The following is a 12963-nucleotide window of genomic DNA, read 5'->3' on the forward strand; positions in this document are numbered from 1 at the left end:
GAAGGGTCTCGACCCGAAACGTCACCCATTCCTTCTCTCCCGAGATGCTGCCTGACCCTGCTGAGTTACTCCAACATTTTGTGAATAAATACCTTCGATTTGTACCTGCATCTGCAGTTATTTTCTTATACTGTTACCGGGACAATCATTGTCTCTCTGTTAACAACCTCTCTGACCCAGAAAAGCACTTCCTTCGGGAAGGCCACTCTGGACGGTCAAAGCAGCCACAGCCGGACATAAAAAACAGCTTTATTCCACGAGTGGTAGTTCTACTCAATTAACCAAAGTCTGTAGTCTCTCTTTGTTTGCTCTGGTTTATTTCCACCCACGTGTTTAGACCGTGATGTTGTATCCATATTGTTTTGGTGTGGTTATGCTTTATTCTTCATTGTTAACTGTACGTTTGTGTTGTTGTGAGAGGAGCACCAAGGGCACATTCCTTGTACCTGCACATACTTGGCCAATGAACTTAAACTTATTCAAAACTTAGAGTCACACAGCGTTGATCCTGTCCCTGGGAGCGTGTGTGTGATGGGATGGTGTAGAGGAAGCCCATCTACACTGCCTGCGTTTGGCCCATATCCCTCCAAACCCGTCCTATCCATGTATCTGTCCAAATGTTTCTTAAACGTTGGGATAGTCCCCAGCCTCAACTCCCTCTTCCGGCAGCTCGTTCCACACACCCACCACCCCCTGTTTGAAAAGTTACCCCCCCCAGGTTCCCATTAAATCTTTTCCCCCTTCACCTTAAACCTGTGTCCTCTGGTCCTCGATTCACCTACTCTGGGCAAGAGACTCTGTGCGTCTACCCGATCTATTCCTCTCATGATTTTGTACACCTCTATAAGATCTCCCCTCATCCTCCTGCGCTCCAGGGAATAGAGACCCAGCCTGCTCAACCTCCCCCTATTACTCACGCCCTCGAGTCCTGGCAACATCCTCGTAATCTTTTCTGTACCCTTTCCAGCTTGACGACATCTCTCCTATAACTGTGGCCCCTGGTTCTGGACTCCCCCAACATTGGGAACATGTTTCCTGCCTCTAACGTATCCGACCCCTTAATAATCTTATACGTTTCGATGAGATCCCCTCTCATCCTTCTAAAGTTATATTTATACAAAGCCAATTACCCTCCAAACCTGTACGTCATTGGAGTGTGGGAGGAATCCCACGCAGGTCACGGGGAGAACGTACAAACTCTTGTAGTCAGGGTGGAACCCCTAAGAGAGAGCTAGATAGAGCGCTTAAGGATAGCGGAGTCAGGGGGGTATGGGGAGAAGGCAGGAACGGGGTACTGATTGAGAATGGTCAGCCATGATCACATTGAATGGTGGTGCTGGCTCGAAGGGCCGAATGGCCTATTGTCTAAATTGTCCCTAGTGTGTGTGGGATGATGCTAGTGTACGGAATGATCGCTGGTCAGCACGGACTTGGTGGGCCGAAGGGCCTGTTTCCGCGCTGTTTTCTCTAAGCTAAGCTAAACGGGTTCCCCGGCTAATGACGTCCCCGACTCAGAAACGTGCCCGTTACCTTATGACCCTCTTTGGCCCCAGGCCCTTGATGTCAAAGGTCATGGAGTAAAGGCCGTAGAAGGTCGCCCGGACGTTGAGGGAACCAAAGAGGTCCCTGGATTCCGCTTGTAGACGTCGAACGTGATCCGGGCGATGTCTTTGCTGTTCTTTGGCTTCTGGGTCAGTGCGTACGAAACTCCCCCCTTCTGTAACAGACGGTGTGCGTTGGTGTGGGGGGGACAGTGTGCGTTGATGTGGGGGGGGCGGTGTGCGTGGGGGGGGGGACGGTGTGCGTTGGGGGGGGACGGTGTGGGGGGGGACGGTGTGCGTTGGTGTGGGGGGGGCGGTGTGCGTTGGTGTGGGGGGGGCGGTGTGCGTTGGCGTGGGGGGGCGGTGTGCGTGGGGGGGGGCGTTGGTGTGGGGGGGACAGTGTGCGTTGATGTGGGGGGGGGGCGGTGTGCGTGGGGGGGGACGGTGTGCGTTGGGGGGGGACGGTGTGGGGGGGGACGGTGTGCGTTGGTGTGGGGGGGACGGTGTGCGTTGCGTGGGGGAGACGGTGTGCGTTGGCGTGGGGGGGGACGGTGTGCGTGGGGGGGACGGTGTGCGTGGGGGGGGGCGGTGTGCGTTGGCGTGGGGGGGGGACGGTGTGCGTTGGCGTGGGGGGGACGGTGTGCGTGGGGGGGGGCGGTGTGCGTTGGCGTGGGGGGGGACGGTGTGCGTTGGCGTGGGGGGACGGTGTGCGTGGGGGGGGACGGTGTGCGTGGGGGGGGCGGTGTGCGTTGGCGTGGGGGGACGGTGTGCGTGGGGGGGGGGCGGTGTGCGTTGGCGTGGGGGGGGACGGTGTGCGTTGGCGTGGGGGGACGGTGTGCGTTGGCGTGGGGGGGGACGGTGTGCGTTGGCGTGGGGGGACGGTGTGCGTTGGCGTGGGGGGGGACGGTGTGCGTTGGCGTGGGGGGACGGTGTGCATTGGCGTGGGGGGGACGGTGTGCGTTGGCGTGGGGGGGGACGGTGTGCGTTGGCGTGGGGGGGACGGTGTGCGTTGGCGTGGGGGGGGGATGGTGTGCGTTGGCGTGGGGGGACGGTGTGCGTGGGGGGACGGTGTGCGTTGGCGTGGGGGGGCCGGTGTGCGTTGGCGTGGGGGGACGGTGTGCGTGGGGGGGGGGCGGTGTGCGTTGGCGTGGGGGGGACGGTGTGCGTTGGCGTGGGGGGGACGGTGTGCGTTGGCGTGGGGGGGGCGGTGTGCGTTGGCGTGGGGGGGACGGTGTGCGTTGGCGTGGGGGGGACGGTGTGCGTTGGCGTGGGGGGGCGGTGTGCGTTGGCTTGGGGACGGACGGTGTGCGTTGGCGTGGGGGGGACGGTGTACGTTGGCGTGGGGGGGACGGTGTGCGTGGGGGGGGACGGTGTGTGTTGGCGTGGGGGGGACGGTGTGCGTGGGGGGGGACGGTGTGTGTTGGCGTGGGGGGGACGGTGTGCGTTGGCGTGGGGGGGACGGTGTGCGTTGGCGTGGGGGGGACGGTGTGCGTGGGGGGGGGACGGTGTGCGTTGGCGTGGGGGGGCGGTGCGTTGGCGTGGGGGGGCGGTGTGCGTTGGCGAGGCGGGGCGGTGCGTTGGCGTGGGGGGGGACGGTGAGCGTTGGCGTGGGGGGACGGTGTGCGTGGGGGGGGGACGGTGTGCGTTGGCGTGGGGGGACGGTGTGCGTTGGCGTGGGGGGGGACGGTGTGCGTTGGCGTGGGGGGACGGTGTGCGTTGGCGTGGGGGGGGACGGTGTGCGTTAGCGTGGGGGGGGGACGGTGTGCGTTGGCGTGGGGGGACGGTGTGCGTGGGGGGACGGTGTGCGTTGGCGTGGGGGGGGATGGTGTGCGTTGGCGTGGGGGGACGGTGTGCGTGGGGAGACGGTGTGCGTTGGCGTGGGGGGGGCCGGTGTGCGTTGGCGTGGGGGGACGGTGTGCGTGGGGGGGGGGCGGTGTACGTTGGCGTGGGGGGGACGCTGTGCGTTGGCGTGGGGGGGACGGGTGTGCGTTGGCGTGGGGGGGGGCGGTGTGCGTTGGCGTGGGGGGGACGGTGTGCGTTGGCGTGGGGGGGACGGTGTGCGTTGGCGTGGGGGGGCGGTGTGCGTTGGCTTGGGGGGGGGACGGTGTGCGTTGGCGTGGGGGGGACGGTGTGCGTTGGCGTGGGGGGGACGGTGTGCGTGGGGGGGGACGGTGTGTGTTGGCGTGGGGGGGACGGTGTGCGTGGGGGGGGACGGTGTGTGTTGGCGTGGGGGGGACGGTGTGCGTTGGCGTGGGGGGGACGGTGTGCGTTGGCGTGGGGGGGACGGTGTGCGTGGGGGACGGACGGTGTGCGTTGGCGTGGGGGGGGGCCGGTGTGCGTTGGCGAGGCGGGGCGGTGCGTTGGCGTGGGGGGGCGGTGTGCGTTGGCGAGGCGGGGCGGTGCGTTGGCGTGGGGGGGCGGTGTGCGTTGGCGAGGCGGGGCGGTGCGTTGGCGTGGGGGGGCGGTGTGCGTTGGCGTGGGGGGGCCAGTGCGCGGGTGTACGGGGCAGCGATGTGCCGCTGGAGCCAGCACTGACCTGGGTCGACCTCCACCTCTGCCCCCTGTCCAGGACCATCAGGCTGGCGCCATCGTCCAGGTGCTGGAAGAAGTCCTCAGTGTCCACCAGGGTGCCATCTTCATCCAGGACCAGGGTCACCACCCCACTGACCAGCAGAGCGTCCATCGCCTGGGGGGGGGGGAGGGGAGAGGGTCACACAGGGGGGCAGGACGGGGGTGGAGAGATGGGACTACGACACTGGGTACAGGGAGTCACCGTGGGCGGGGAGACCCGGGGGGGGGGTCACTGGTGGGACCGGGGGGGTGGAGCTCTGGTCTTGTGGAGGCTTCATCAGGGCGAGAGGGCCGTGTGTGTCAGCGTCTGTCTGTCTGTATCCCGGTTGTGTTTCTGTGTGTGTGTGTGTGTCATTGTGAGAGTGTGTGCACGTATTAGTGTGTCAATGTGTGCATTCCTGTTGTGTGTGTGTGTGTGTGTGTGTGTGTGTGTGTGAGTGTGTGTGTGTGTGTGTGTGTGTGTGAGTGTGTGTGTGTGTGTGAGTGTGTGTGTGTGTGTGAGTGTGTGTGTGTGTGTGTGTGTGAGTGTGTGTGTGTGTGAGTGTGTGTGTGTGAGTGTGTGTGTGTGTGAGAGTGTGTGTCTGTTGCGTGTGTCAGTGTGCGTCTGTTGTCCCACATAGGAGATTGGTGTACAAACCTAAAGCACACGGTATTGTGGGTTCAGTGTTGATGTGGATAGAGAATTGGTTGGCGGACAGGAAGCAAAGAGTAGGAATAAACGGGTCCTTTTCGGAATGGCAGGCAGTGACTAGTGGGGTACCGCAAGGCTCAGTGCTGGGACCCCAGTTATTTACAGTGTATATTTAATGATTTGGACGAGGGAATTGAATGCAACATCTCTAAGTTTGCGGATGACACGAAGCTGGGTGGCAGTGTTAGCTGTGAGGAGGATGCTAGGAGGCTGCAGAGTGACTTGGATAGATTAGGCGAGTGGGCAAATGCATGGCAGATGCGATATAATGTGGATAAATGTGAGGTTATCCACTTTGGCGGCAAGAACAGGAAAGCAGAGTATTACCTGAATGGTGACCGATTGGAGAAGGGGAGATGCAACGTGACCTGGTGTCATGGTGCACCAGTCATTGAAAGCAAGCATGCAGGTGCAGCAGGCAGTGAAGAAAGCGAATGGTATGTTGGCATTCATAGCAAGAGGATTTGAGTTTAGGAGCAGGGAGGTTCTGCTGCAGTTGTACAGGGCCTTGGTGAGACCGCACCTGGAGTATTGTGTGCAGTTTTGGTCTCCTAACCTGAGGAAAGACGTTCTTGCCTTAGAGGGAGTACAGAGAATGTTCACCAGATTGATCCCTGGGATGGCGGGACTTGCATATGAGGAAAGACTGGATAGACTAGGCTTATACTCGCTGGAATTTAGAAGACTGAGGGAGGATCTTATAGAAACATATAAAATTCTTAAGGGGTTGGAGAGGCTAGATGCGGGAAGATTGTTCCCGATGTTGGGGGAGTCAGAACCAGGGGTCACAGCTTAAGGATAAGGGGGAAGTCTTTTAGGACCGAGATGAGAAAACATTTCTTCACACAGAGAGTGGTGAGTCTGTGGAATTCTCTGCCACAGAAGGTAGTTGAGGCAGTTCATTGGCTATATTTAAGAGGGAGTTAGATGTGGCCCTTTTTGCTAAAGGGATCAGGGGGTATGGAGAGAAGGCAGGTACAGGATACTGAGCTGGATGATCAGCCATGATCATATTGAATGGCGGTGCGTACAGGCTCGAAGGGCCAAATGGCCTACTCCTGCACCTATTTTCTATGTTTCTATGTTTGTGTGTGTGTGTGTATTAGTGTGTCAATGTGTGTGTATTCCTGTTTGTGTGTCATTGTGTGAGTGAGTGTGTGTGTGTGTGTGTGTGTGTCTGTTGTGTGTGTGTGCATGTATTAGTGTGTCATTGTGTGAGAGTGTGCGTGTGCGTGTCTGTTGTGTGTGTGTGACTCCCCAACACCCCCCCCCCCCCCAACACTGTGCTCCGTCCCCCTCTCTCTCTCCCCCCCTCCCCGGGCCCTACCTTGCCGATGAGCTCCCGGAGGCTCCCAGCTGTCACCCCGCTGCGCCGCGACCGGTCGTGGTTACAGACTCGGAAGGGACGGGGGGCAGGAGCCGAACCCAACATCGGCGACCCAGCTCCGAACCGGCCGTCGTGACTGCCCTGGGGGAGAGGGGGGAATAGAGAGGGGGAGAGTGAGAGATGGTTGGGGGGAGAGGGGGGGAGGAATGGAGAGGGGAGGGAGAGAGGGGTAGAGAGATGGAGGGGAGAGGATAGAGAGAGAGAGGGGGGAGGGGAGGGAGGAGGGGGTGGAGGGAGAGATGGAGAGGAGAGAGGGTGAGAGAGGAGGGGGAGAGGGAGAGAGTGAGGTTGAGAGATGGAGAGAGAGGGGGAGCGGAATGGAGAGGGGAGAAAGAGAGAGGGAGAGGAGGAGGGAGAGAGAGTGAGGAAGAGAGATGGGAGAGAGAGGGGGAGAGGAATGGAGAGGAGAGGAGGGAGGGAGGGAGAGAGGAATGGAGAGGGAGAAAGAGAGGGAGAGGAGGAGGGGGTAGAGGAAGAGAGAGTGGGGTAGAGAGATGGAGAGGGGAGGGAGATAGGGGGAGAGGAGAGGGGGGAGAGAGTGAGGTAGAGAGATGGAGAGGGGGAGAGGAGGGGGGGGAGGAAGAGAGAGTGAGGTAGAGAGATAGAGAGGGGAGGGAGATAGGGGGAGGAGGAGGGAGAAAGAGAGGGAGAGGGGGGAAGAGAGAAAAGAGGGGTGGTGAGATGTATACACAGTACCCCCTGTCCCAGCAGCACCCAGTGGGGACGGCCACTGCCATGTTGGGGAGGGGGGGGGTTGCAATAACCCACACACCCCCCTCTCCCCCCACGGTCACTGCACCTCGGTCGGTACACATGACAACAATAAGCTCAGCATGAATCATTACTAACACATCCTATCTGCAGTGTGGGTGCCAGAACTGTACACAAGTGCCATCCAGCCCATGATCTGTACATGCCACATCACCTGTGTAGTCCGACGAAGGCAAGTGTCCAAGATGCCTTCAACACTCCCCTGTCGTAGAGAGCAGGATGATGGAATTAGATATTCACTGAGTGGCAATTCTGATAAATTCTATAATAAGTGGCAATCTTTTTTTTAACGTTTTTCCACTCTCTGCAATCTCTGTCTCCTGACTAACGGATATCCCCCCCACCCCTTCTCCCACTTTTTTGTTTTTGTCCTTTGTTTTGCTCTGTTTTGTTTTGTTTGATTATATCTTTGAAACACAGAAGAGAGGAGAGAGGGGGTGGGGAGAGAGGGGGTGGGGAGAGAGGGGGTGGGGAGAGAGGGGGTGGGGAGAGAGGGGGGGGGGTGGGGGAGAGAGGGGGTGGGGAGAGAGGGGGTGGGGAGAGAGGGGGTGCGGAGAGAGGGGGGGGTGGGGAGAGAGGGGGTGGGGAGAGAGGGGGTGGGGAGAGAGGAGGTGGGCAGAGAGGGGGTGGGGAGAGAGGGGGTGGGGAGAGAGGGGGTGAGGAGAAAGGGGGTGGGGAGAGAGGGAGAGGAGGGGGTGGGGTTGGGGAGAGAGGGAGGGATGGGGAGAGAGGAGGGGGTGGGGAGAGGAGAGAGGGTGAGAGGGGAGGGGATAGAGGGAGTGAGGTGGAGAGGGGGAGAGAGAGGAGAGGGGAGAGAGAGAGGGGAGGGGGAGAGAGAGAGGGGGAGAGGAATGGAGAGGAGAGAGGTTTTTATTTCAATCTATTGATAGACAATAGACAATAGGTGCAGGAGTAGGCCATTCAGCCCTTCGAGCCAGCACCGCCATTCAATGTGATCGTGGGCTGATCATTCTCAATCAGTACCCCGTTCCTGCCTTCTCCCCATACCCCCTCACTCCGCTATCCTTAAGAGCTCTATCCAGCTCTCTCTTGAAAGCATCCAATGAACTGGCCTCCACTGCCTTCTGAGGCAGAGAATTCCACACCTTCACAACTCTCTGACTGAAAAAGTTCTTCCTCATCTCCGTTCTAAATGGCCGACCCCTTATTCTTAAACTGTGGCCTCTTGTTCTGGACTCCCCCAACATTGGGAACATGTTTCCTGCCTCTAATGTGTCCAATCCCCTAATTATCTTATATGTTTCAATACGATCCCCCAAATACACAGTACTTTGATTGTAGTATTGCCATTTTTGTTTCTATCCTTTGACTGTGATTCTCATCATTGTTTTTCATTTTCATGTGTCATATTTCTTAATGAAAATATAAATTATAGAGCACAGAATGACACGGCACAGGAACAGGCCCTTCGGCCCTCCTCAAACATGTTCCCAATGTTGGGGGAGTCCAGAACCAGGGGCCACAGTTTAAGAATAGGGGTCGGCCATTTAGAACTGAGATGAGGAAAAACCTTTTCAGTCAGAGGGTTGTGAATCTGTGAAATTCACTGCCTCAGAAGGCAGTGGAGGCCAATTCTCTGAATGCATTCAAGAGAGAGCTAGATAGAGCACTTAAGGATAGCGGAGTCAGGGGGTATGGGGAGAAGGCAGGAACGGGGTACTGATTGAGAATGATCAGCCATGATCACATTGAATGGCGGTGCTGGCTCGAAGGGCCGAATAGCCTCCTCCTGCACCTATTGTCTTTTGTCTATTGTCTCACCTTGAAGCTATGTCCTCTAGTCTTTGACATTTCTACCGTAAGGAAAAAGGTTCTGACTGTCTACGCTGTCTATACCTCTGATCATTTTATATACTACTTTGGGGCAGCACGGTGGTGTAGCAGTAGAGTTGCTGACTTATAGCGCCAGAGACCCGGGTTTGATCCTGATTAAGGATGCTTTATGCACAGAGGTTGTACGTTCTCCCTGTCACTGTGTGGGTTTTCTCCGGGTGCTCTGGTTTCCCCCCCACACAGTCATAGATCATTGGAACAGGCCCTTCAGCCCAAACCGGCCAACATGCCCGGTCTACACTCGTCCCACCTGCCTGCGTTGGGCCCGTATCCCTCTAAACCTGTCCTATCCATGTACCTGTCCTAAATGTTTCTTAGTACCTGCCCCAACTACCTCCTCCAGTAGTTTGTTTCAACACCCATCGTTCTTTATGTAGAAAAGTTACTCCTCAGGTTCCTATAAAATCTTTTCCCCTTCACCTTAAATCCATGTCCTCTGGTTTTCGATTCCCCTGGATATCAGTGCCACAATGAGGCATGTGTTCAGCCACAATTAATGCCTCCAGTTATAGAGGCTGAGCCACACAGCGTGGAAACAGGCCCATCGGCCCAACTTACCAGCCACCATGTCCCAGCTACACTAGTCCCACCTGCCTGCGTTTGGCCCATATCCTCCAAACCCATCCTATCCATGTACCTGTCTGTTTCTTAAACGTTGGGATAGTCCCTGCCTTAACTATCTCCTCTGGCAGCTAGTTCAATACACACACCACCCTTTGTGTATGGGGAGAAGGCAAGAACGGGGTACTGATTGAGAATGATCAGCCATGATCACATTGAATGGCGGTGCTGGCTCGAAGGGCCGAATGGCCTACTCCTGCACCTATTGTCTGGTGTCTATTGATAGGGTAGACAGTCATAGAGTGATACAGTGAGGAAATTGGCCCTTTGGCCCAACTTGCCCACACAATGTCCCAGCTACCCTAGTCCCACTTGCCCCGCGCTGGTCCATATCCCTCCAAACTTGACCTATCCATGTATCTGTCCAAATGTTTCTTAAACGATGGGATAGTCCCAGCCTCGACTACCTCTCTGGCAGCTCGTTCCATACACCCACCACCCTCTGTGCGGAAAAAGTTGCCTCTCGGATTCCTATTAAATCTTTTCCCCTTCACCTTGAACCCATGTTCTCTGGTCCTCGGTTCCCATTACTCTGGGTAAAAGACTGTGCTGGTGGGCTGTATATATTTCGAATGTCTAAAGAACGGTGGGGGTAAATGAGATGGGCCGAATGGACTAGATTCTGCTGGCGTGATTTGTGAACCTTGAACTAACCTGATCAGGGAGGAGGCCGTGGAGATGTAGCTCATGTGCCTGACGATGTCCGTGTAATCCTCCCTGTCCGGTCCCCCGTTGAATCCTTTGTCGGCATTCTCTCCTGAGTGGGACATGGTGTGTGTCCCGTCTCGTTCCCGACGTCTCGCAGTCACCCCCACGGCAAGATCGGGACTCTGACGAGCAATCGCAGCAGTGGACTCAGCTTGAAGCTTGGACGGGCGTGGGGGAGGAGAGAGTCGGACTCCGAACCCTGGCGTAGGCAGGTCCAAAGTCCGGTGAATTCCTACGTGTTATTTTCATAAGGAATCACAGGCAGTAAATAATCTCCCCAACCCCCTCCCACAACTGCCAGGGCTTTGGCTGAGATAGAATCACAGAGTCACACAGGCTCTTCGCCCAACTTGCCCACACCAGCCAACATGTCCCATCTACACTAGTCTAACCTGCCTGCGTTTGGCCTATGTCTCTCCAAACCTGCCCGATCCATGTACCTGTCTGTTTCTTAAATGTTATGATAGTCCCTGCCTCAACTACCTCCTCTGGCAGCCCGTTCCACACACCCACCACCCTTTCTGTGAAAAAGTTACCCCTCAGATTCCTATGAAATCTTTTCACCTTAAACCCATGTCCTCTGGTCCTCGATTCCCGATAGTTTGGGCAAGAGACTCTGTGCACCTACCTGATCTGTTCCTCTCATGATTGTATACACCTCTATAAGATCACCCCTCATCCTCCTGCGCTCCACGGAGTAGAGCCCCAGCCTGCTCAACCTCTCCATATAGCTCAGACAATAGGTGCAGGAGGAGGCCATTCGGCCCTTCGAGCCAGCACCGCCATTCAATGTGATCATGGCTGATCATTCTCAATCAGTACCCCGTTCCTGCCTTCTCCCCATACCCCCTGACACCGCTATTCTTAAGAGCTCTATCTAGCTCTCTCTTGAATGCATTCAGAGAATTGGCCTCCATTGCCTTCTGAGGCAGAGAATTCCACAGATTCACCACTCTCTGACTGAAAAAGTTTTTCCTCATCTCAGTTCTAAATGGCCGACCCCTTATTCTTAAACTGTGGCCCCTGGTTCTGGACTCCCCCAACATTGGGAACATGTTTCTGCCTCTAACGTGTCCAACCCCTTAATAATCTTATACGTTTCATAAGATCCCCTCTCATTCTTCTAAATTCCAGTGTATACAAGCCTAGTCGCTCCAGTCTTGAATTGCAGTGCTGGCTCGAGGGTTGAATAGCCTACTCCTGCACCTACTTTCTATGTTTCTAAGTGAGAGAGAGCTCCACACAGGAGAGGGGGATAGGTAGCTCCACAGGTACAGGTGTGTAGGAAGGAACTACAGGTACAGTTTAGACCAAAGATAGACACAAAATGCTGGAGTAACTCAGCGGGACAGGTAGCATCTCTGGAGAGAAGGAATGGGTGACGTTTCGGGTCGGGACCCTTCTTCAGACTGTGAGTCAGGGGAGAGGAAACGAGAGGGTAGGGTGTGAGAATGGCAGATGTAAGCAGACGATGTTAAGGAAATGGAGAATGGTTCATTGTTGGCTGAGAGGAGTGATAGGATCTGACCAGGTGCAGGAGAGGAAGGTGAGGGTGTGTGAGGAAACTCTACGATACAGGAGTGAGGAAGAGGAAGCTCCTCAGATACAGGAAAGTGAGAGGGAGCTCTACAGATGCAGAGGGGAGAGGGAGCTCCACACAGGAGGGGGGGGGGAGAGGGAGCTCCACACAGGAGGGGGGGGGGGAGAGGGAGGTTCCACACAGGAGGGGGGGGAGGGGAGAGAGAGCTCCACACTGGAGGGGGGAGAGAGAGCTCCACACTGGGGGGGGGGGGGGGGGGGAGAGAGAGCTCCACACTGGAGGGGGGAGAGGGAGCTCCACACGGGGGGGGGGGGGGGGGAGAGAGAGCTCCTCACTGGGGGGGGGGGGGGGGGAGAGAGAGCTCCACACTGGAGGGGGGGAGAGGGAGCTCCACACGGGGGGGGGGGGAGAGAGAGCTCCACACTGGGGGGGGGGAGAGAGAGCTCCACACTGGAGGGGGGGGAGGGGAGAGAGAGCTCCACACTGGAGGGGGGAGAGGGAGCTCCACACGGGGGGGGGGGGGGGGGGGGGGGGAGAGAGAGCTCCACACTGGAGGGGGGAGAGGGAGCTCCACACGGGGGGGGGGAGGGGGGGAGAGAGAGAGCTCCACACTGGAGGGGGGGAGAGGGAACTCCACACTGGAGGGGGGAGAGGGAGCTCCACACAGGAGGGGGGGGAGGGGAGAGAGAGCTCCACACGGGGGGGGGGGGGGGGAGGGAGCTCCACACAGGAGGGGGGGGGGAGAGGGAGCTCCACACGGGGGGGGGAGAGAGAGCTCCACACTGGGGGGGGGAGAGGGAGCGCCACACAGGAGGGGGGGGGGGGGAGGGGAGAGAGAGCTCCACACTGGGGGAGGGGGGAGAGGGAGCTCCACACTGGAGGGGGGGGGAGGGGAGAGAGAGCTCCACACTGGAGGGGGGCGAGAGGGAGCTCCACACTGGGGGGGGGGGGGGGGGAGGGGGGGGAGAGGGAGCTCCACACTGGGGGGGGAGGGGGGGAGAGGGAGCTCCACACTGGAGGGGGGAGAGGGAGCTCCACACTGGGGGGGGGGGGGAGAGAGGGAGCTCCACACTGGAGGGGGGGAGAGGGAGCTCCACACTGGAGGGGGGAGAGGGAGCTCCACACTGGGGGGGGGGGGGGAGAGGGAGCTCCACACTGGAGGGGGGGAGGGGAGAGAGAGCTCCACACTGGAGGGGGGAGAGGGAGCTCCACACTGGAGGGGGGGAGAGGGGAGCTCCACACTGGAGGGGGGAGGGGAGAGAGAGCTCCACACTGGAGG

At 58.1% G+C, this 12963-nt stretch overlaps 2 protein-coding genes across 2 annotated transcripts in view; one reads left to right on the forward strand and one right to left on the reverse strand.

Moving 5' to 3' along the window:
* Positions 1 to 532, forward strand: part of nop9 (NOP9 nucleolar protein) — a 15671-nt gene extending 15139 nt beyond the window's left edge. Inside the window, 1 exon segment of the mRNA XM_078413306.1 lies at positions 491 to 532. Within this exon segment, the coding sequence (XP_078269432.1) occupies positions 491 to 532 (42 nt within the window).
* Positions 533 to 842: 310 nt separating this feature from the next.
* Positions 843 to 12963, reverse strand: part of LOC144601061 (zinc finger protein 536-like) — a 30966-nt gene continuing 18845 nt past the window's right edge. The window contains 6 exon segments of the mRNA XM_078412991.1: positions 843 to 1627; positions 1630 to 1717; positions 4078 to 4227; positions 6131 to 6234; positions 6237 to 6271; positions 10091 to 10376. Coding sequence (XP_078269117.1) covers positions 1527 to 1627; positions 1630 to 1717; positions 4078 to 4227; positions 6131 to 6234; positions 6237 to 6271; positions 10091 to 10376 — 764 coding nt within the window. The 3' untranslated portion in view covers positions 843 to 1526.

The sequence above is a fragment of the Rhinoraja longicauda genome, chromosome 16, assembly GCF_053455715.1.
Source record: "Rhinoraja longicauda isolate Sanriku21f chromosome 16, sRhiLon1.1, whole genome shotgun sequence".
Lineage (NCBI taxonomy): Eukaryota > Metazoa > Chordata > Chondrichthyes > Rajiformes > Arhynchobatidae > Rhinoraja > Rhinoraja longicauda.